Source organism: Lithobates pipiens, unplaced genomic scaffold (genome assembly GCF_037356315.1).
Source record: "Lithobates pipiens isolate NorthernLeopardFrog02 unplaced genomic scaffold, aLitPip1_a1.2 Scaffold_23, whole genome shotgun sequence".
NCBI classification, from domain to species: Eukaryota; Metazoa; Chordata; class Amphibia; order Anura; family Ranidae; genus Lithobates; species Lithobates pipiens.
Genome location: NW_027507785.1, coordinates 45,185,250 through 45,207,763, shown reverse-complemented (window position 1 = coordinate 45,207,763; position 22,514 = coordinate 45,185,250). Strand labels below are relative to the sequence as shown.

The following is a 22,514-nucleotide window of genomic DNA, read 5'->3' as shown; positions in this document are numbered from 1 at the left end:
AGCTTTAAAAGGGGCGGATACTTCCTTCATTGTGTTTCCCCCCTCCATGGTGAGAGCACTGCGAAGTAACCAGAATGACGCTACACTCCTCTCTCCCCCCCCCCCCCCCCCCCCCAAGTGCTGGGGTTGTAACGCCTAGACATGTGCAATTTATTTTGTTCCAAATTCCTTGTTTAAGTAATTTTAACAAATGAGTTAATTTGGAAATTTTCGAATTTCTGAGTTTTTCCAAATATATTCAGAAATTCTAAAATTACAACATCGAAAATAAGAATGAAAATTCAAAAATCTGAAATAATTTTGCTGTTGGTGAACGAATACGAATTTAACCAAAGTTACAAATGATCTGAAATGAAGAATTCCGTATATAAACGAATGGAATGTAACGAATTAATAATAATAAAAACTTTTTATTATTTGTTTAGATACGGCATTCGTTATTTCGGATAATTCGTAACTTTTTGGTTAAATTCGTTCCGTTCTCCAACAGCCAAATTTGAAAGGAAATTCAATACCCATAATTTTAATTTAGTCATTTTGCATTTTTGCGAATTTCTGAAAAAAAACAAAACGAATGACACGAAAACACAAATTTTTCAGCAGTGACCTGTCTAGTATTGCCATCCCTTTTTTTTTTTTTTTATTATTTATTTTTTTTTTTTATTTGTTTTGTGACCATCCCAGCAACTACATTACATCCCCACCCCCTGTCAGGTGGGACGTGCTCCGGGGCCTTCTCTCCCTTCCAGCTTGGTGACAGTATTTGTCTGCTTGGAGCGGGGTAGGGCTGTGCGGACCAGGCTGTTTGTTCGCTGGTCGTCTCTGGGCTTCTGCCCTCCCCTTGTGACGTCACATCCAGGGAGGTGGGACTTCCAGCAGGGCGCAGGCGGATTCCATTTCTGCCTGCTACAGTGCAGGAAAGAGGGGCAGGCACTTCATGTTGCTTCTGCTTCCAGTCGTCGCCACAGCAGTATTACCCAGGAGCGTTAAATGCCTCAATCGTCTCCGCTGTGCACTCTGCAAGATGGAAGCTGCGGGAGCAGGCACCCCTCAAGCACCATTCAGGCCCAGATAAGGTGTGTGGTTCTACTCCTTATACACCAGAGCCTAAGTTTGTGTCAACCTAATGCAATATAGCTGAAATACATCCTCTGCCCAGTGCCCCACCTCACTGGCCCTATTATAGTGCTTGGATTAGTGAAGCTGAATCTGTTCAGACTTGCTGCAAATAAAGTAAATGCTCCACATCTTGCATGCAGTCAGTGAATCATGAAATTTCTGTTTCTGACAGAGGCCTCTGAGGTTTTTGCTTCATGGCAGGTTTATATTATATTATATATATTTTATTTATTTATATATATATATATATAATTTTTTTTTTTTTTTTTAAGCTGCCTGTCAAAACCAGGTACCCGCTGCTACTTCCAGGTAAGATCGCTGCAATTGCGTTGCGATCTATGCAATTTACAGACAGAAATAAAATTCAGCAGCTGCAGTATTTGTAGCTGCTAACTTAAAAAAATAAAATAAATAATAATTCCCCCAGGCTGGAACTCCTCTTTAACCACTTCCCACCCGGCCAATATACATATACGGCCGGGTGGGAGCCGCCTCCTTCTGACTGGACGTTCCTGAACGTCCATCAGAAGGAGCGGGATCGCGCGTGTGCCCGGGCAGCGGCGCAATCCCGATGCGCTCGTGTCACCCGGACACGGCGCATCTCGGATCGGCAGGAGGGCTCTGTGATTGGCCCTCCTGATCACATGACGGCCGTGTCCAATCACGGCCGTCATGTGATGTAAACAATCGGCTCTCCTCTCCTCACACGGAAGTCGTCGCTGAGGCGAAGAGAGCAGATCGCTGAAGCCGGCTGGTGATCAGTGAGTATGAGCTGTTTTTACAGCTTTTTACTCACTGATCACTAGTCTAGTATAAACCTACAGTGTAAACACACGTCACCACACATGTCCCCAAAACACACATGTCCCCAAATAAAAAAAACACATGTCCCCCACATATCCCACTAAAATCACATGTTCCAATGATTATCTGCACACATATGTACGTGATCACCTGCACACATATGTACATGATCATTTGCGTACATATGTCCGTGATCACACAAACCAATTATTATACACTTAACGGAATTTTTTTTACCAAAAACATGTAGCAGAAAACATTTTGGCTTAAATTTATGACAAAATTTGATTTTATTGGATTTCTTTTCAAATAGAAAATATTGTTTTTTTTTTTTTTTTTTTTTTTTCAAAATTTCCGCTTTTTTTGCTCTTATATCGCAAAAAAATAAAAAACTGAGTCGTGAATAAATACCACCAAAATAAAGCTCTATTTGTGCGAACAAAATGATAAAAATTTCATTTGGGTACAGTGTAGCATGACCGTGCAATTGTCATCGAAAGTGCGAGAGCGATGAAAGCTGAAAATTGGGCTGGGAAGGAAGGGGGCGAAAAACCTTCTGATGGTTAATGTTTGTTTCTGTGGTAAATAGGAGGTACCTCCATGTGTCTCTAACAGGGAAATGGGGATTTTTAAGTGCCCAAAAATACAGCAAATAATAAAGTTAATACAGACAAAAATGTTTTTCTTTGATGCACATTAAAAAAGTTGTTTGTATGTTTTTAATTGAACCTATAATACACCAAACAGCAACAAAGCATGCTTGGATCAACGAGTTTTGCCCGAAAGGAGCTTCTTCAGGATCCACTCAGTTTTCCAATATTTGTAATGTTATAGCTGATGAGTAACGCAGTACATTATTCTAACCTTAAAATCCAACATTATAACTAATATATTAAATATAATAATCCCATACAAAAACAAATTAAATTTCATAAGCAACCAGGATTGTAGTTTCTGTCTTTAACCTCTTAACAGAACTTTTGTTCTCACTGTCTCCAATTAACTGAAACAAAACTGCCTTTCATTGTCTGGATATGCTTCGAGGTGAGAGAATGTTTTCTCAGCCACTATTTTTTGTTCAAAAGCAAAGACTGATTCCCTCTTCATCATCCCATATGGTCCCCCGTGAGGGGGGCACCAGCTTGTTCCGCCATCTCTAGGTGATTCAGATGGGACCATAAGCCTGCATAATAGTCTAAAGATCAGATTGTAGTTTTTATCTTTGCAGATAATCTATCAGAGGTAGGTACAAAAAAATATGAGTATCGCCTCTGGTAGAATACAGACAGGTAGCATACAGACATGTTATGGGATTCTGATCGTATTTATAAAAATGAAAATTCAAAAGCTACTTTTTAGTGAAATAAAATAGGCACGCTGAAAGGAAATAACTGTAGTTCTCCTCTGCAGTTAAAATTTATTTTTTGGTCACATTCATTTTTGAAAAATGAAGAAATAAGACTATACTTTTTTTTTTTTTTTTTTTTTTTTTTTTTATACTGTCACCAGTGCATTTACAGTGTTATATAACTGGTGTGATAGTGATCAGGGACACTGACTGGTGACCGTATGCAAAAAAAGGTTTGTTTTCCTTCCTTTATTTTTCATTTTTGTTTTGTTTTATATTGAAAGTTTTATTTGAGCACATTCAAGTATTCAAGTATACATGCTCAATAAACACATTACAAATTTGCATTTTTTGCAACAAAAGAAGAAAAAAATTGGCAATTACAGCTTCCAACTGCATGGTGTGTGTGTTGTTGTTTTTTTTTTTTTTTTTTTTTTTTTTTACACAGTATGATTACTTATATCAATGTATTTCCTTGGTATAAGCCACCAGTTTTTACTGAAACTGATTAACTTAGTGTCTTTTTGTTGCAATCAGCTGTGATTGGCCAAAGCGAATCATCTGGCACAGATGGGCTGTAATTGGTCCTGTCTGTACAATGTGAGCACTGTGGACAATCACAGCCACATCCATTTATACAATGGATGCCATGGAAGGAAGCCATCCATTGTTTCCAGTTGTCATGGTGTTTTTGGCGGTGTCTGGTGGAAACAGCCGGTGGCCGATTTTTGCGCGGCACCCTCTGAGAAGAGGATGTCATGACGTCCACACAGGAGGAAAGTCCCACTTGTCAATCTCCTATACCTCGAGTGGGACTTTCCTCTTGAGTGGACATCCTGAAAGAAAAGTGTTAAAGCGGATTTCAGCCAGAACAGTGTTTTTGTTCTGTTTTTTCCATTTTTGGATGGTGGGAGAAGGGTTGGTAGGTGTTCCTTTTATAAGTAAGGGGGATTGAATGAATGAGTGACTTGTATAGCGCTACCTATGCGAACTGAATCGCCTCAGGGCGCTTTCTTGCCACCAGAGTCCATCTGCGGCTTTTTGCGTGGTCCTTTACCCCGTAAGGTCCTGACACGCTTACAAACACATAAACATATTAAGGCCAATTTTTTATAGACAAGGTCTAATTAACTTGCCAGCATGTCTTTGGAGTGTGGGAGGAAACGGGAGTACCCGGAGGAAACCCACGCAGGCACAGGGAGAACATGCAAACTCCAGGCAGATGGTGTCGTGGTCAGGATTTGAACCAGCGACCCTATTGCTGCTAGGTGAAAGTGCTAACCACTACACCACTGTGCTGCCCATTGTGGATTCACTCGGCAGGACTGAATAAAAGTGTTTTTGTTTTGGCTGGAGTTCTATTTTACCTGTGCAATTTATATCCATCAGTTATCTTCTTACAGAAATGACACGGTCCGCTATGCTCTGGATGTCCTCGCCATACTCACCGTGGTGCCAAAGATTCAGCTACAGTTGGCGGAGTCGGTTGATGTTCTGGATGAAAGCGGCTCCACTGTCTCTACTGTTGGTAAGTGGTCAGGCCTCTTCATTCTCTTCAGCGTCCTGTGTTGTCAGGAATACACGATGGCCAGCAAAGGGGATCCAATATTCACATATGAGTGGGTGGAAGACCTTTGCAGAGAAATTACACTCTAACCCCCCTATGCATATACATTGAAAAGAGAAAACGGAGAAAACAAAACCTCCAATTCCTGTATCAGAGGATTGAAGTAGAGGGATATAGTATGTGCCACACAAATTTCAACAGGTACCGAAAAGATAAAATCGGCTTTTATAATGGGCTAAAAAAAAAGCCCAGTGGATTACCGTGTTTCACACGTGAAAGTGCTTCATCAGGGACCACTTACCATTATTGTAGAAGTATATGGTACACAATACAGGTTCATCTCATAAAATTAGAATATCAAAAAGTTAATTTCAGTAATTCAATTGAAAAAGTGAGACTCCTATATTTTTATATAGATGCCTTACACACAGTGTGAGATATTTCAGACATTTCTTTGAATTTTTTGATGTTTCTGGCTTAGAACTAGTGTAAACCCAAAATTCTGTATCTCAGAAAATTTAGAATTATATTACATAAGACCAATAGAAAAAGGATTTTTAGTACAGAAATGTTGGATTACTGAAAAGTATGTACTTTATAGTATTCACTCAATACTTGGTGAGGGGGTTCTTTTGCATGAATTGCTGCATTAATGCGGCGTCGGCATGGAGGCGATCAGCCTGTGGCACTGCTGAGGTGTTATTTTAGGCCAGGTAGCGGTCTTCAGCTCGTCTGCATTGTTGGGTCTGGTGTCTCTCATCTTCCTGACAATACCCCACAGATTCTCTATGGGGTTTAGGGCAGAGGAGTTTGCTGGCCAGTCAAGCGCAGAGATACCATGATTATTAACCACTTCAATACCGGGCACTTAAACACCTTCCTGCCCAGACCAAGTTTGAGCTTTCAGCACTGTCGCACTTTGAATGACAATTGCGCGGTCATGCTATACTGTACCCAAATGAAATTTTTATCATTTTTTTCCCATAAATAGAGATTTCTTTTGGTGGTATTTGATCACCTCTGCGGTTTTTATTTTTTGCTAAACAAATAAAAAAATACTGAAAATTTTGAAAAAAAAAAACGTTTTTTTGTTTCAGTTTCAAAACTTTGTAAATAAGTAAATTTTCTCCTTCACTGATGGGGATACACTGATGGGCAATACGGCGGCACTGATGGGCACCGATGAGGTGGCACTGATGAGGTGGCATGGATGGGCGGCACGGATGGGCACTGATAGGTGGCACAAATTGGCACTGATAGCTGGCATGGGTAGTCGGCACGGATGGGCACTGATAGTCGGCACGGATGGGCACTGATAGTCGGCACGGATGGGCACTGATAGTCGGCACGGATGGGCACTGATAGTCGGCACGGATGGGCACTGATAGGCGGCATTGTATTATAATGTACTAATGGATGCCAATCAGTGCCAAACAATAATGCATGCCAATCAGTGATGCCCATTGTGGGCACTGATTGGCATCCATTGTGGCACTGACTGGAATCCCTGGTGGTCTAGAGAGGCATACCTTATCCTGGGCATCCCTGGTGGTCTGGTGGCGTCCCTGGTGGTCCAGTGTGGGCATCCTCGGGGGGGGGGGGGGGGGGGCTGTGCTGATAATCGATCAGCACAGGCCCCCCCTGTCAGAGCAGCAGCCGATCGGCTCTCCTCTACTCGCGTCTGACAGACGCGAGTGAGGAAAAGCCGATCACCGGTTCTTCCTATTTACACTGTGATCAGCCATGATTGGACACGGCTGATCACGTGGTAAAGAGTCTCCGTCGGAGACTCTTTACCGAGATCGTAGTTGCAGGGTGTCAGACTGAAACCCCGCAACAACGATCGCCGCAATGCGTGCCCCCGGGCGCGCGCAGCGGCTCATAATCCCGAGGACGTCATATGACGGCCGCTCAGGATTATGAAACCACTTTGCCGCCGTCAATTTGTAATAGGGCGGGCGGCAAGTGGTTAAACTAGGTATTGGTAGTTTTGGCAGTGTGGGCGGGTGCCAAGTCCTGCTGGAAAATGACATCGGCATCTCCATAAAGCTGGTCAGCAGAGGGAAGCATGAAGCGCTCTAGAATTTCCTGGTAGAGGGCTGCACTGTCTTTGGACTTGATAAAAACACAGCGGACCAACACCAGAAATTCAGGCACAAGGAGCCCGACCACGTATTGAGCGCATACTATACTGTACATGGACAGACTTTTCACCAAGCCAACATTTCTGTATTAAAGTCTTAAGTAATATTCTAATTTTCTTACTGAATTCTCGGCTTTCACTATCTGTAAGCCATAATCGTCAAAGTTTAAAAGAAATGCTTGAGATCTATCAGTGTGTGTGTGTTACACACAGAGTGATTGATAGAGTTCAAGCATTTCTTTTCTTTTAATATACGTTGTGCATTCTATAGAAAATATGAGTTTCACTTCTTGAATTACTAAAATTTTAACTTTTTGATGTTCTAATTTTTTGAGATGCAACTGTAATATATTAACACAAATAATGTAACATCCACAATTGTAATTTTACATCAGTTGAGACCCATATCGAGTAGAAATGGGCTGAAGGTTGGAAAGGGGGAGGGAAAGGAAGGCAAAAAGAGAGAGTAAAAAAAAAATAAGTCAGACCAGCCAAACGAGTAACTCCAACCGTACACCCTCATCAGACCAAGACAACATACACACAGCAAGCAGACCCAACTTCACCAAATCCAACATGCAATCCCCAAACTCCTCCTAAGTATGGACACCAGACTGACATGCAACCTTCTTCTTTTTTTTTTATTTTTATATATATATATATATATATATATATATATATATATATATAAATTTTATTTTTTTTTCGCCTTCCTTTCCCTTCCCATTTTACAACTTTTGGTAGATTTCCACCTTTTTTTTTTTTTTTTTTTTTGTGTCACAACTGATGTAAAATTACAATTGTGGATGTTACATTATATATGTTTTTTCTCATTATAGATGTATCGTGTACCATATCCTATAATAATGGCAAGTGGATCCTGATGAAGCAATTTCATGTGCGAAACGCGTTGATCCACCAGGCTTTTCCTTATATGTATCATGCCACTCATCGGATGTACATAGACGATATGGGTCCTTTTTTTAATGTTTGGATGTTTTTAATACATTAAGGCTGTATTTTTTTATTTTATTTTTTCTCTTTTCGGCACTTGTTAAAATGTGTGTGTGTGTGTGGCACATACTATATCCCCCCCACTCCGATTTTGTTTACCTTTTTTGGGCATCAGCTTTCACAGTACAGGTCCTCTTTTTAAAGTATCATTCATAACCACTTTATAACCAACGATGTACCTGTACATCGCTGGACTTTTGGTGGTCATACAGGGATGATGCCTGCAGCCGCAGGTATCTTTCCGGTACCGTTTAAGAGCTTGCGGTTGACACTCTTTTAATAGCAATTGGAGCTGCTAACTAGCTGCTTGATTGCAATTACAAACAGTGGAAGGGGTATTTTACCAGCCGCCTTCGTAGTGTGCCTGAGCTCTCCCATCCCACTGAAGGATTCGAGCAACCAGCTCCCGCGTCCGTCGGACAGCCAAGCAAACCCGGGATCGGATTTGATCGGCTATTCGTCATAGTAACCCGGAAGCGATGATATGACATCACTTCCGGCTTACGCGGATGTTAGCAGTGCCGTTTAAAAAAAAAAAAAAGTATTCAAAAATATCAATCTTGATTGCTTTTAAGGGCAGAGGAGAGATTTAGGGCCTTTTTAGACTCCAGATCTCTCCATAAAGAGTACCTGCCATAGCCCCATTGCTGTCACAAAGGATTTTTACATTACTTGTGACAGCAATTAAAGTGCTGAAATAAAAGAAAATAAAATAGATAAACTAACGGGTAAACCATTTTAAAATATGTTAAGAAATAAGTGCCCCCATGGTGAACGCACCTTGGCCCTGCACGCGCACAGTGATCGTTCCACATGTGAGTTATTTGCCGCAAACATCAGATCATGGGCAAGTAAATTCTAGCACCAGACCTCCTCTGTACATCTATAGTGGTAATCGCAGGGGTCTCAAACTGGTGGCCCTCCAGCTGTTGCGAAACTACAAGTCCCATCATGCCTCTGCTTATGGGAGTCATGCTTCTAACTGTCAGCCTTGCAATGCCTCATGGGACTTGTAGTTTCCCAACAGCTGGAGGGCCACCAGTTTGAGACCCCCTGCTGTAAAAGGCTTTTAAAGCGTCGCCTGTGGATTGTGAAATTTGTTTGTTGCCACTGCACAGGTGATAGCAATTTTAAAGCGTGACAGGTTTTTTTTTTTTTTTATCTATTTACTCGGCGTAACATCTTTGTTTTACAAAAAAAATGGTGTGTGTGTGTTTGTTTTTTATTTATTTAATTTTTTTTCATTAAAATTCCAAAAACCTGCCCAAATACCGTGTGGTATTAAAAAATTGAAACGCCCGCCAATTTTAGTCTAGGGCAGTGATGGCGAACCTTCTCACCCCAGATGTTTAGGAACTACATTTCCTATGATGCTCATGCACTCTGCAGTGTAGTTGAGCATCACGGGAAATGTAGGACCTCTGCTCTAGGACCTCCGATTTAATCGGAGTTCCAGTCCGTTTTTATGTTTTTATTATAAAAATACTAATACTAAAAATGTAGCTGCTGACTTTTAATAAACATCAATTCTCTTGTCCCTCCCACAATCCAGCAGGATGTGCGCACTCTTTTGGGTGGAACGCCGCATTTAAAAAAAAAAAAAAAAATTGTATACAGAAATATATAAAAAAAAGTGGTGTATATTTGTGAAAAATATACACTTTAAAATAAATATATATATATATATATATATATATATATATATATATATATATATATATATATATATTATATAATATATATTTTTTTTTTTTTCTTTCTATTATTTGGGGCTTCTAACTAATAGTATGTATTTTATTTTTTGCCATGTAAATAAAAATAAAGGCCCAGAGCTGAAGTTGACACTCTCTAACTAGCAGATTCCAGTGTGGGACATGTATATCTTTTTTTTTTTTTTTTTTTTTTTTTTATCTGTCACAATATTCCTCCTCCATATCTCCTCCTCTTTTTCTCCTGCCAATCTCCGCTCTTACGATCTTTTCTTCTCCTCTTAGGAATTAGCATCGTGTTGGGAGTCGCAGAGGGTGAAGTCTTCACCCATGATGCCGAAGTCCAGAAATCTGCCTTGCAGATCATCATCAATTGTGTCTGCGCTCCAGAGACTCGAATCTCCAGCATCGGCAAATACGTCTCGGGGACGCCCCGCCGGCGGCTTCCGCCGCTCTCCCACTCCTACCCGCCGCACGGCAGCGGGGAGCCGACCCTGTCCAAGATGTGGAACGTCGTGCAGTCCAACAACGGCATCAAGGTTCTCCTGTCTCTCTTGTCGGTGAAGATGCCCATCACAGACGCTGACCAGATCCGCGCTCTGGCCTGCAAGGCGTTGGTGGGCCTGAGTCGCAGCGGCTCCGTCCGTCAGATTATCAGCAAACTGCCTTTATTCAGCAGCAGTCAAATCCAGCAGCTGATGAAGGAGCCGATCCTCCAGGACAAGCGCAGCGAGCACGTCCGGTTCTGCAAGTACGCCGCTGAGCTGATTGAGAGGGTCTCGGGAAAGCCTCTGCTGATCGGTAGCGATGTATCTTTGGCGCGGCTGCAGAAGGCTGACGTGGTGGCGCAGTCGCGGATCACCTTTCCGGAGAAGGAACTCCTGCTGTTAATTCGTAACCATCTTGTCTCCAAGGGGCTGCAGGACACAGCAGCGGCCCTGACTAAAGAGGCTGACCTGCCTATGACGGCTGCGCTGCATTCCTCCTTCTTGCCAGTGGCCGCCGCGCAGCCCCCTGCTACCTCATCGCCCGTTACCCTGCCACGCACACCGCGCATCCCCGCACGCCTCGCTAGCAGCTCCATTTGCCCTCACCCTCCGGCCCGACCTCAGCTGCCTTCCCAGTCACCAGCCCCTGCGTCTGCAGGCTCTCCTCACATTGGACGCATTAGCTTCGGGAGAGAGCGCCACTCCCCCTGCAACGGGAAGAGGAGCCGCGTCCTGCGGCAAAAGTCGGACCACGGTGCCTATAGCCAAAGTCCAGCCATCAGGAAGCAACTGGAGCGGCTCGTGCCTTCACCGCCCACACTGGACAGTATCATGACTGAATACCTACGGGAACAGCACGCTCGCTGCAAGAACCCTGTGGCCATCTGCCCCCCTTTCTCTCTCTTCACCCCGCATCAGTGCCCCGAGCCCAAACAGCGCAGACAAGCCCCAACCAATTGCACCTCACGACTCACCCGCCGAGCTGCCTTCCCCAAATACGGGGGTGTGGATGGGGGCTGCTTCGACCGCCATCTCATATTTGGCAGGTAATGTATATTAAAAAAAAATCTAAAGAAACATTTTGTGAACATTGCATTGAAATGGGAATTAAGGCCCAACTCCACCTCTAAAGACCCGGGTGCTGGTCCTCCTTCGGGGGGGTTTAAATACCGCCCAGCATCAACTAACTTCCTGTATGCCATGGCCGTCACTCCGGTAAGTGCAGCGCTCACATTTCATTGAAGCACGGTGCCATCCATGAGTAAGTATTGCCCACCACCATAGAGAAGAAAAGAGGACCTGTGATGTCAAAGGACCAGCTTGAAGACAGCAGGAAATAAATGCTTAAAGCGATGCTCCAGTCCATTTCTGATTCATTCTATACGATGTAAGAATGCTGGCTGCAGTTCTGCAGGTGCTGAAAACACTAAGGGCCCATTCACCCTAGGAACTGCATGTGAACCGCCCAGGAACACAATTCCTGTGCGATTCGCATGCAGCTCTGTGCAGTGCAATTTCAGCCCCATTCATTCTTAAATGGGCTCAAATCGCACCGCACAAGAAGTAGTGCGTGTAGTAACTTCTGTACCATGTGATGCGGTGCTGGCAAATGCAACCTGTGTTTGGGGCGTCGTTAACGTTGTACTGACCACCCCCCCATACACCCCTGCAACAGACCGCAAAGGGCAGTGCGATCGGAATGTAGTGCGGGAAGCGGCACAGAAACACAGCTTACCCGCGCTGCATTCTAGTCTGAGTGGGCCCTAAAAGCTTTATTATAACAGAGTTGTCGTTTTATAATGTAGTAATAAGGCTTCATTCACATGGGAGGGGGGGGGGGCACCAATTAGGTTCTCCTCCATCAAAGATCTGCAATTTTTTGTGGTAGGAAAACATCAGCCCTGTGTACACTGTGGGGGGGGGGGGGAGATTTACTAAAGCTGGTGCAGATCTGCATAGTAACCAGTCGGCTTCCAGGTTTTATTGTAAAATCTTAATTGACCAAGCTGAAGTTGAAAGCTGATTGGTTACGGTGTGCATTTGCGTTTTAGTAAATCTCCTCCTGTGTTAACAGCTAGATCTTTACCATATTCAAATCGATCCTCTGAAACATGCTGGTTGGTTTCAAGTTGTCAGTGGATGTCCGATGAACTGTCGTAGGGAGTAGCTGTTTTCTTGGCTTCCTCAGAAACCCGGATTTAATGCTGAACTCCAGCTTTTATTACACTTCACATAGTTCGGTTGGGCCCAAATTATGTCCCTTACTAAAGTGAGGCTGCTGGATGTGCTGTATGCCCTGTGTGTAGCTGAGGCCACATGCGGCCCTGTGTGTAATGCTGTACCCAAACGAAATGTGCGTCCTTTTTTTTTTTTTTTTTTTTTTTCTTTCGGCGGTATTTGGTCACCTCCCTTGGTTTTTAATTTTTATGTACTATAAAATGTAAAAAAAAAACTTTTTTGCTATATCCCCAAAAATGTTTTAAAAACAAATACATCTCTTCATATGTGTGTGTATATAATATGTGTATGTGTGTGTGTGTGTGTGTGTGTGTGTGTATATATATATATATATATATATATATATATATTCTCTCTCTGAACTGATAAAGAAATGCATTTATTTTTTTTAAAACATTTTTGGGGATATAGCAAAAAAGTAATTTTTTTTTCAAATATATATAATTATATTACATATTTTTGGTTAAAAAAATAAAAAAAATCACAGTAAGCATTGATTGGTTTGCGCAAAAAAATTTTTTTTTTTCTTTTTCGGTACTGCGACATTGTGGCGGACAGATCGGACACTTTTGAGACATTTTTTGGGACCATTGACAATCATACAGCGACCAGAGATATAAAAATGCACTGATTACTGTGTAAATGTCACTGGTAGGGAAGGGGTTTAACACAAGGGTGGCCGATCAAGGGATTAAATGTGTTCCCTATTGTGTGTTCTAACTGTATAGCGATAGGACTGACTGGGGGAGGAGACCTATCGTTGTTCCTACTTAGTAGGAAAATGTTTTTTTTAGGGTAGTGCCACATCCAGTATTAGAAAAGAGAAGAAAAAGAAATCCCCTATATCAGTGATGGCGAACCTTGGCACCCCAGATGTTTTGGAACTACGTTTCCCACGATGCTCAACTACACTGTAGAGTGGATAAGCATCATGGGAAATGTAGTTCCAAAACATCTGGGGTGCCAAGGTTCGCCATCACTGCCCTATATGGTGGACTTTTAAGGCTTGATAATTTTTCAAAAGATTTAGTAGAGTGTTTTAATTTTCAAAAGGATATTTATTAGAAAAATGTACATAGAAAAAGTGTATAAAATATACAAGGAATGTTTGAAACACATCTATAGCTTGTACACTGTTCGATATATACTAATACAGGAATATGCAATTGGTGGACCTCCAGCTGTTGCAAAACTACAAGTCCCGTCATGCTTGTCGCTGTCAGTCTTGCTATGCCTCATGGGACTTGTAGTTCTGCAACAGCTGGAGGGTTTCAGTAATTACATATCCCTGTTGTAATACAATGCAGTTTATACTTCTTGCACCCAAAACACATTTGACACCTTTTTTTGGGATCACTGACAATCCTACAGCGACCAGTGCTATAAAAATGCACCAATTACTGTGTAAATGTCACTGGTAGGGAAGGGGTTAACGACGGAGTGGGGGGCAGCGATCAAGGGATTAAATGTATTCCCTGGATGTGTTCTAACTGTATAGGGATAGGACTGACTGGGGGAGGAGACATATCGTTGTTCCTACTTAGTAGGAACAAGCGATATATCTCCTCTCCCCTGACAGAACAGGGATTTACACAAATACCCATGCTGTGTCTCATGCCCGCGGCCAGCGCATTGGTTCCCCTGCCTTGTGGTGTGCTCCCCATTGGCTCTTAAAGGGAACAACGTCCCCAATGCGTTTTTTACCCAGCGAAACCATTCTACCGACCGTATATCGGCGTGTGCCAGTCGACAAGCGGTCAGACTCAAAAGTGCCACGATCATTGGGGGTTTTTAATTCGTTTTACCGCGTGAAATGTTAGATGTGACCAGGATGTCAGCGGATCAAAAAATTTTGCCTCTAGCAGTAGTAGTTAAATTTTTACGTTTCGGAGATCCATTGAGCACAGGGCATTTGGCTCCATGAAGAGGAATCCTATCCAGTGCTTTGCCCCCACTTCATCATAAACTTCTTGTTGGCTGTTCAGCACCCGGGTCCTCTCAGGATCCTGAAGAAGAGTCTGCAACAATGACGTCGGTGTGAGAGCACTTTCCAGCATGGAAAGGTGAGTATGTCTTCCTTCTCAAGGTAAAAAAACAAATTGATGTGCTGGGTTGAAGGAAGGGGAGGAGGGGGGGGGGGGGGGATGGGTTAGTAGTCAATCGGAGAGGAGCTTTATTTTACACTGTGACTTTCTAACTCGACAGGTTCCGTCCAATCTCAGTTTTCCGAGAGGCCAACTTGGACGAAAGTGGCTTTACGTGTTGCGCATTCTCGGCGCGGGAGCGTTTCCTGATGCTGGGGACGTGCACAGGGCAGCTAAAACTGTATAATGTGTTCAGTGGACAGGAAGAGGCCAGTTACAACTGCCACATCTCCGCTATAACGCACTTGGAGCCATCGCGAGTAAGAACTGCACTTCGTTTTTTTTATTTTTTTTGTTTTGTTTTTTTGCATTTGATTTCAAAACGGTTATGTAAGGCAGCATATTCCCCGGACTCTTCCTCACATTCTACCCTCTGCCATGATTGGGCACAGCTGTCAAATGGACATTTGTACATCTTGATGGGTCTGTGTCTCCGTTTTTCATACCCCTTGATTTTTCCACTGTTTGTCATGTTACAACCAAAATCATAAATGTATTTTATTGGGATTTTATTTGATAGACCGACACAAAGTGGTACATAATTGTGAAGTGGAAGGAAAAGAACTGATACAAATAAATATGTGAAAAGTGTGGGGGGGTTTTTTTTTATGGCGCCCCCCGGAGTCAATACTTTGTAGAACCCCCCCCTTCTCTACAAGTCTTTTTGGGGGTGTCTCTACCAGCTTTGCACATCTAGAGAGGACATTTCTGCCCATTCTTCTTCTTTGTAAAATATCTCGAGCTCTGTCAGATTGGATGGAGAGCGTCTGTGATCGGCAATTTTTAAGTCTTGCCACAGATTCTCAATGGGATTTAGGTCTGGACTGTGACTGGGCCATTCTAACACATGAATCTGCTTTGATCTAAACCAGGGGTCTTCAAACTACGGCCCTCCCAGTTGTTCAGGAACTACAAGTCCCATCATGCCTAGTCATTTCTGTTAATGTCAGTTTTACAATGCCTCATGGGATGTGTAGTTTCGCAACAGCTGGAGGGCCGTAGTTTGAGAATCCCTGAACCATTCCGTTGTAGCTCTGGCTGGATGTTTCGGGTCGTTGTCCTGCTGGAAGGTGAACCTCCGCCCCGGTCTCAGATCTTTTGCAGACTCTAAGGCCGCGTACACACTATTAGATTTTCTGCATATTTTTGTCTTCAGATTTACCAAAACCATGTAATGCAAGGGCGTGCCTGATTGTATATGAATTGAAACTCTTAAGGTTTGACCTCATATATTATATGGTTTTGGTAAATCTGAAGACAAAAATCTGCAGAAAATCTAATGGTGTGTGTAGGGGGTCTAACAGGTTTTCTTCTAAGATTTTTCCTGTATTTGTCTCCATCCATCTTCCCATCAACTCTCACCAGCTTTCCTGTCCCTGCTGAAAAAAATGCATCCCCACCACATGAAGCTGCCACCACCATGGATGGTGTGTTCAGGGGGATGGGCAGTGTTAGTTTCCCCCACACATAGTGTTTTTTGCTTTTAGGCCAAAAAGTTGAATTTTTGGTCTCCTCTGACCAGATCACCTTCTTCCACATGTTTGCTGCCCCCTCCCCCACATGGCTTCTCACAAACTACAAACAGGACTTCTTATGACTTTCTTTCTCCAATGTCTTTCTTTCTTGTCACTCTTCCATAAAGGGCAGATTTGTGGAGAGACGACTAATAGTTGTCCTGTGGACAGATTCTCCCCCCTGAGCTGTGGATCTCTGCAGCTCCTCCAGAGTTACCATGGACCTCTTGGCTCTTCTCTGATGAATGCTCTCCTTGCCCGGCCCGGTCAGTTTAGGTGGACGGTCATGTCTTGGTAGGTTTGCAGTTGTGCCCATACTCTTTCCATTTTCCGATGATGGATTGAACAGAGCTCCGTGAGATGTTCAAAGCTTGGGAAATGTTTTTATAACCAAACCCTGCTTTATACTTCTCCACAACTTTATCCCTGACCTGTCTGGTGTGTTCCTTGGCCTTCATGATGCGGGTTGTTCACTAAGGCTCTCTTACAAACATGAGGGCTTCACAGAACAGCTGTATTTATACTGAGATTAAGTTGCACACAGGTGGAGTCTATTTACTATTTAGGTGACCTCCAAGTGATGCAGCTCAGGTGCTTCCATTGAAAGGACATTATTGCTATAGCATATTAGTCAATGATATAAAGCTACTGAGCATACTCTCATCCCCCCTTTCCATTCTCCTTCAGGACGGGTCTCTCCTACTGACTGCTGCAACATGGAGTCAGCCGCTGTCTGCCTTGTGGGGCATGAAGTCCGTCTTTGACATGAAGTGAGCGTGAGACAAGGTACAAGTCTGTGGGGGGTAGAGGGGTCGCTGCTCCTGTCTAATGAATGCGTTTCCTGTATTGTAGACATTCATTCCCTGACGATCATTATGTGGAGTTCAGCAAACACTCGCAAGATCGCGTCATCGGCACAAAGGAAGACGTGGCTCATGTGAGTACTTGGATCTGGAGAGGGGTGGGGGGGGTGTGGTCTGGTGCTGCTTCTTATGAGGTCGCCCAATTGCGCTACCTTCAGAGTGGACTCTAACTGTAGCTGCGCAATAGAACCTCCTAATCCTCTTCTCTTCTTTTTTTTTTTTTTTTTTCTGTCCCACAGATTTACGATATCCAGACGGGTCAGAAGTTGCTGACATTATATAATCCCGACTTGGCCAATAATTACAAGCGGAACTGTGCCACCTTCAACCCCACAGATGACCTGGTGCTGAACGATGGCGTCCTGTGGGATGTTCGCTCCTCTCAAGCCATCCACAAGTTTGATAAGTTCAACATGAACATCAGTGGAGTGTTCCATCCCAACGGGTTGGAGGTCATCGTTAACACCGAAATTGTATCCTGTCCCCCTAATTTATGTTTTGTGTGGTGGAGAGGTCCTAAAATCGGGGGGGGGGGGGGGGGGGGGGGTTTCGCCTCTAGTGCAGTATGAGGAAAGGGTTTGGACTTTGCATAGGTGACCATTAAGGGGCAAGTTCACGTTTAACAAAGAACGGCCTTTGCATTTAACCACTTCCCACCCGGCCAATGCATATATACGGCCGGGTGGGAGCCGTCTACTCCTGATAGGACGTTCAGGAACGTCCTTCAGAAGTAGCGGGATCGCGCGCGTGCCCGCGCAGCGGCGCGATCCCAATGTGCTCGTGTCACCCGGACACGGCACATCTCAGATCGTCAGGAGGGCTCTGATTGGCCCTCCTGATCACATGACGGCCGTGTCCAATCACGGCCGTCATGTGATGTAAACAAACAGCCGGTTGCTAGGCAATCGGCTCTCCTCTCCTCACACGGAAGTCATCGCTGAGGAGAGCAGATCGCTGCAGCCGGCTGATGATCAGTGAGTATGGGCTGCTTTTTACAGCTTTTTACTCACTGATCATCAGTCTAGTGTAAACGCACAACACAGTGTAAACACAGTCCCCACACATGTCCCCATAACACACATGTCCCCAAATAAAAACACATGTCCCTAATAATAAAAACATGTCCCCCACATATGTACCACTAAAATCACATGTCCCAATGATTATCTGCACACATATGTACATGATCATTTGCGTACATATGTCCGTGATCACACAAACCAATTATTATACACTTAACGGAATTTTTTTTACCAAAAACATGTAGCAGAATACACTTTGGCTTAAATTTATGACAAAATTTGATTTTATTGGATTTTTTTTAAAATGGAAAAAAGAAAATATTGTTTTTTTTTTCCAAATTTCCGCTTTTTTTGCGCTTGTATCGCAAAAAATTAAAAACGGAGTCGTGAATAAATAACACCAAAATAAAGCTCTATTTGTGCGAACAAAATGATAAAAATTTCATTTGGGTACAGTGTAGCACGACCACGCAATTGTCACTGAAAGCGCGAGAGCGATGAAAGCTGAAAATTGGGCTGGGAAGGAAGGGGGTGAAAGTGCCCTGTATTGTAGTGGTTAAGGGCAATTTATGACCATCTACAATTACATCCAGCCGCACACCCATTCAGTGAACTTCTCCCTATTTGTATATTGCAGAGCTTAACAAATTTGCTTTGAATCTAGCAGCCAGTTAAAAAAAAAAAAAAAAAAAGTTTTTTTTTTTGAACAAAGCTTTATTTAGCATTACGAAGGAGGTCTGGTGCGAGAATTATTGCTCTCACTCTTGTGGTGTGCGGCGATTATATAATTTATATCGCAATTGCTGTTTTTTAGGCGTAGGTGGCCTGGCCGCAATGTTTATATATATTTTTTTATTTATTTTTGTTGGAGGGGGAGGAGGGTTTATGTGCTGGGGTAGGGGGAGGGGTGTCACAGGTTCTCCTTAATGAGACATCCGGGGTCTAAAAGACCCCCAATGTCTTCCCTGTGCACCACTGAATTTATAGAAGTGGATATCACACTGCATTACATTCTTTCTTGGCCTTGATGGCAGAGATACTGTCAACGGTGGCCCGGAAGTGACGTCGTACACATCACTTCCAGGTCAGCGACAAGAAGGGGGAGTAGAGCGAATGTGTGTCCACTCTCCTCCACCCGGCGGCACCCACTATGCGAGTCCCAGGCCCAAAGATGGGCAAGCGGAGCCCAGAAAAACGTGGGGGTGGGGGGGCGGGCGCATGCGCGTGTGGAAGCATTCAGATGGCAGCCCAGGTGCCAGGACATAATTTCTAGTAGCCATGGTGACCTGACGCCTGGGATTTGTCAAGCCCCGGTATAATGGAGATTGTAATCTGCAATGGTGACGATGAACAGGAATTTGTCCACTTCCTTTTATTCTTCATAACCCTCATATTGCTCAGCCATTTCTTCCTGTTACCTTTTTAAGCCAAGGTTCACTCCAGTGCGTCTTTGCAATTACGCCACTTCAAAGCCGCAGATCTGTGCAATTTGCACCTCCCGCTGATTTCATTGCAGCTTGCGACTTCATTTAACAGAAGTCTATGCAAGTCGCAGTGAAATTGGGGGGGAGGGGGGGGATAGAAGTAGCGCAGGAACCTTTTTCAAAATCGCTACGACTTGATTTGTGACAATTTTCACAGTTCCATTGCTAGCAATGTGGTGCAACTTGTCAGCGGGGGGCTAAAAGGTGTATTTTAGGCTCGATTCGCATCTATGCATGTTGCTTTTGAGCTTTTTTCTTTTTTTTTTTTTTTTGCGGTGCTTGTTGCGTTTTTTGGACACGCGTTTTTGCCGCGTTTTTATTTTTATTTTTCTTACACTGTTTCTTAGGCTGCTTTCACACTGCAGCGGGAGCGGCGTCGGCGGTAAAGTGCCACTATTTTTAGCGGCGCTTTACCGTCATTTTAGCGGCGGTGTGCGGGCGCTAGCGGGGTGGTTTTAACCCCCGCTAGCGGCCGAAAAGGGGTTAAACCCGCCCGCAAAGCGCCGCTGCAGCGGCGCTTTGCCGGCGGTATTGCCGCGGTGTCCCATTGATTTCAATGGGTAGGAGCGGTGAATACAGCGCTCCTTCACTGCTGCAAAGATGCGGCTAGCAGGACTTTTTTCACCGTCCTGCCAGCGCATCGCTCCAGTGTGAAAGCCCTCCGGCTTTCACACTGGAGTGAAAGGGGCCGGTTTTTTTCAGGCGTTACACAGGCGCTATTTTTAGCGCTGTAACGCCTGAATACTGCCCCAGTGTAAAAGCAGCCTTAGCAACCAGATATATACAGGTTTTTTTTTTTTTTTTATGCAAATCGCGGTAAAAAAGCGGTACTTGCGTTTTTGATGCAGGTCCATTGACTTCTATTACATGCAAAATGCTGCATTTTGCATGAAAAAAAAGTCCCCGACCCTTTCTAAAAAACGCAGAGGCACAAAAATGCATTGATGGGAACATGTTCCATAGGAACCCATGTTAAAAAAAAAAAAAAAAATTTCCCTGCATTTCTGCAAAATGCATCAAAAAACGCATTAGTGTGAATCAAGCCTAAGAAAGGGGGGAAAAAAAACTGTGGAAGTGTTTGGAAAACAACAAGTGTGTTTTCACAAGTATTGGTGAGATTTTATTTTATTTTATTTTTTTATTTTTTACTTTTCCAGAGTTTAGCTTCAAATTCAGTAATTTTGTGTTTTTGGTTTGTTTGTTTTTTTGTTTGTCTCTTGCTGGCTCCTGTGATTTTTTTCAGCACATGTGCTGATAGGTGACACTTTACAACAGTCATCAGTTTCCTTAACCCTCTGCTTAGTGGGACCTTCGAACCTTCCATCTCCTACACACCGTGCCTGCACTGGACCAGTGCCGAGTCGTCTTCAACAACACAGGGACCGTTATGTATGGAGGTAACGCCTCAGCTGAATATTCTAGAGACCTAAAATTTATATTTTTCCATCGGGTCACATTGACCGATGGAAGAATGATTGATGATCTGAAATCAAATTTCATAAAATAATGAATTGCAATGCCCCTTTGCTATAGCAACCTAGGAAAAGGACACCCCGGAAGGTAATGGCGGTTGGGGAATGCAGTGTCCCCCCACAAGAAAAAAACAAAACCCTTCTTTCTTTTTTTTATTTTTTTTTATTTTATTTTTTTATTTTTTTATTTTTTAGCCTGGAAATCGAACTAATAGGTACACCTTTTTAGCATTGCATTTCATTATTTATTCCCCCCCCCATGTACTGGCGGGTCCTGAGCAGAGATGCTCCATTCCCTATCAGATGCTGTTCTGCGAAAATGGCGCCCCCCCCCCGTTCGTGTCACTTTGCGGTCTGGAAATAACGTGAGATTTTGTCACTTGCCGGTTTCCCATGGACTAGGACAGTGATGGCGAACCTTGGCACCCCAGATGTTTTGGAACTACATTTCCCATGATGCTCATGCACTCTGCAGAGTAGTTGAGAATCATGGGAAATGTAGTTCCAAAACATCTGGGGTGCCAAGGTTTGCCATCACTGGACTAGGATATCATCGTCGTCTATCCCAGGAGTCAATCCAAATTGCCTAGTGACGACATCGCGTAGGGGCCGCAGCCAGAAAGTGCTGTAGAAAATGAGAGAAAAAAAGAGTATTTACAAAGATGGTGGGGGGGGGGGGGGGAACTGCCATTTATCAACGCATTCAGGATGCACGTGAAAATAATTGGAATAAAAAAAAAAAGGTGGAACTTTCAGTCCTGTGTGGTTGCTGGCAAGTAGAGTCCTGTGCTGGCTTCTGACAGCCTTAGTTAATGTGGGGAGTGATAATCTCCTGCACACAACTGACTTCCTGTCCTGTATTCAGATCGGAGAAGATGGCTCTGGTCTATAAGTCCTTCAGCCTGCAAAGGCCCAGCAGGAAAGTTGAATGCACAATCCTGAAATTAATTTTTTATTTTGTTTTTTATTTTTATACGTTTTTGTATAAACAGTTTGAATTTTAGATTTCCTTCCTTCCTTGGTCTCTATCCCTCCAATCTCTTCCTGTTCTGTGTGATTACAATAGAGTCCTCTCCATTGATAACTGTGTCTCCCTTCCCCCCCCCAGCCATGCTTCAGGCCGATGATGAAGACGACCTTCTGGAGGAGAGAATGAAGAGTCCGTTTGGTTCGTCGTTTCGCACATTTAATGCCACAGATTATAAACCCATTGGTGAGTCCGTGAAAGAGAAAATTTCGTATTTAATTTTGGGTGAGAATGGTTCCTGCCTGTTGTCTTTTTATTTGTTGACTATCGTAGTGTGGCAGTGTTTTGAGTACAGATGGGGGAGGGAAACTGCAGTCTGTTCACATAATTTGTAATAAAAAACATCTTTGCCATTCTGAAGCTTCCCTCCAACCACTTTGCATATTTTTATATATATATATATATATATATATATATATATATATATATATATATATATATATATATATACATACTCTGGGATTCTGTACTTGCCAAATATGATGCAGAAATCTCCCTCCACTGAGTCTGGCAGCAACCATTTTAACTGTGGGCAGCTAACACTGCTGCCTGTTCACT

The 22,514-nt window shown here is 43.4% G+C and overlaps 1 protein-coding gene across 1 annotated transcript in view; it reads left to right on the top strand.

Moving 5' to 3' along the window:
* DCAF1 (DDB1 and CUL4 associated factor 1) overlaps nt 1-22,514 on the top strand; it is a gene marked incomplete in the record, with an annotated part of 55,018 nt that overhangs the window by 28,969 nt on the left and 3,535 nt on the right. The window contains 8 exon segments of the mRNA XM_077451511.1: nt 4,675-4,799; nt 9,990-11,238; nt 14,636-14,834; nt 16,776-16,858; nt 16,941-17,025; nt 17,191-17,424; nt 20,761-20,854; nt 22,038-22,142. Coding sequence (XP_077307637.1) covers nt 4,675-4,799; nt 9,990-11,238; nt 14,636-14,834; nt 16,776-16,858; nt 16,941-17,025; nt 17,191-17,424; nt 20,761-20,854; nt 22,038-22,142 — 2,174 coding nt within the window.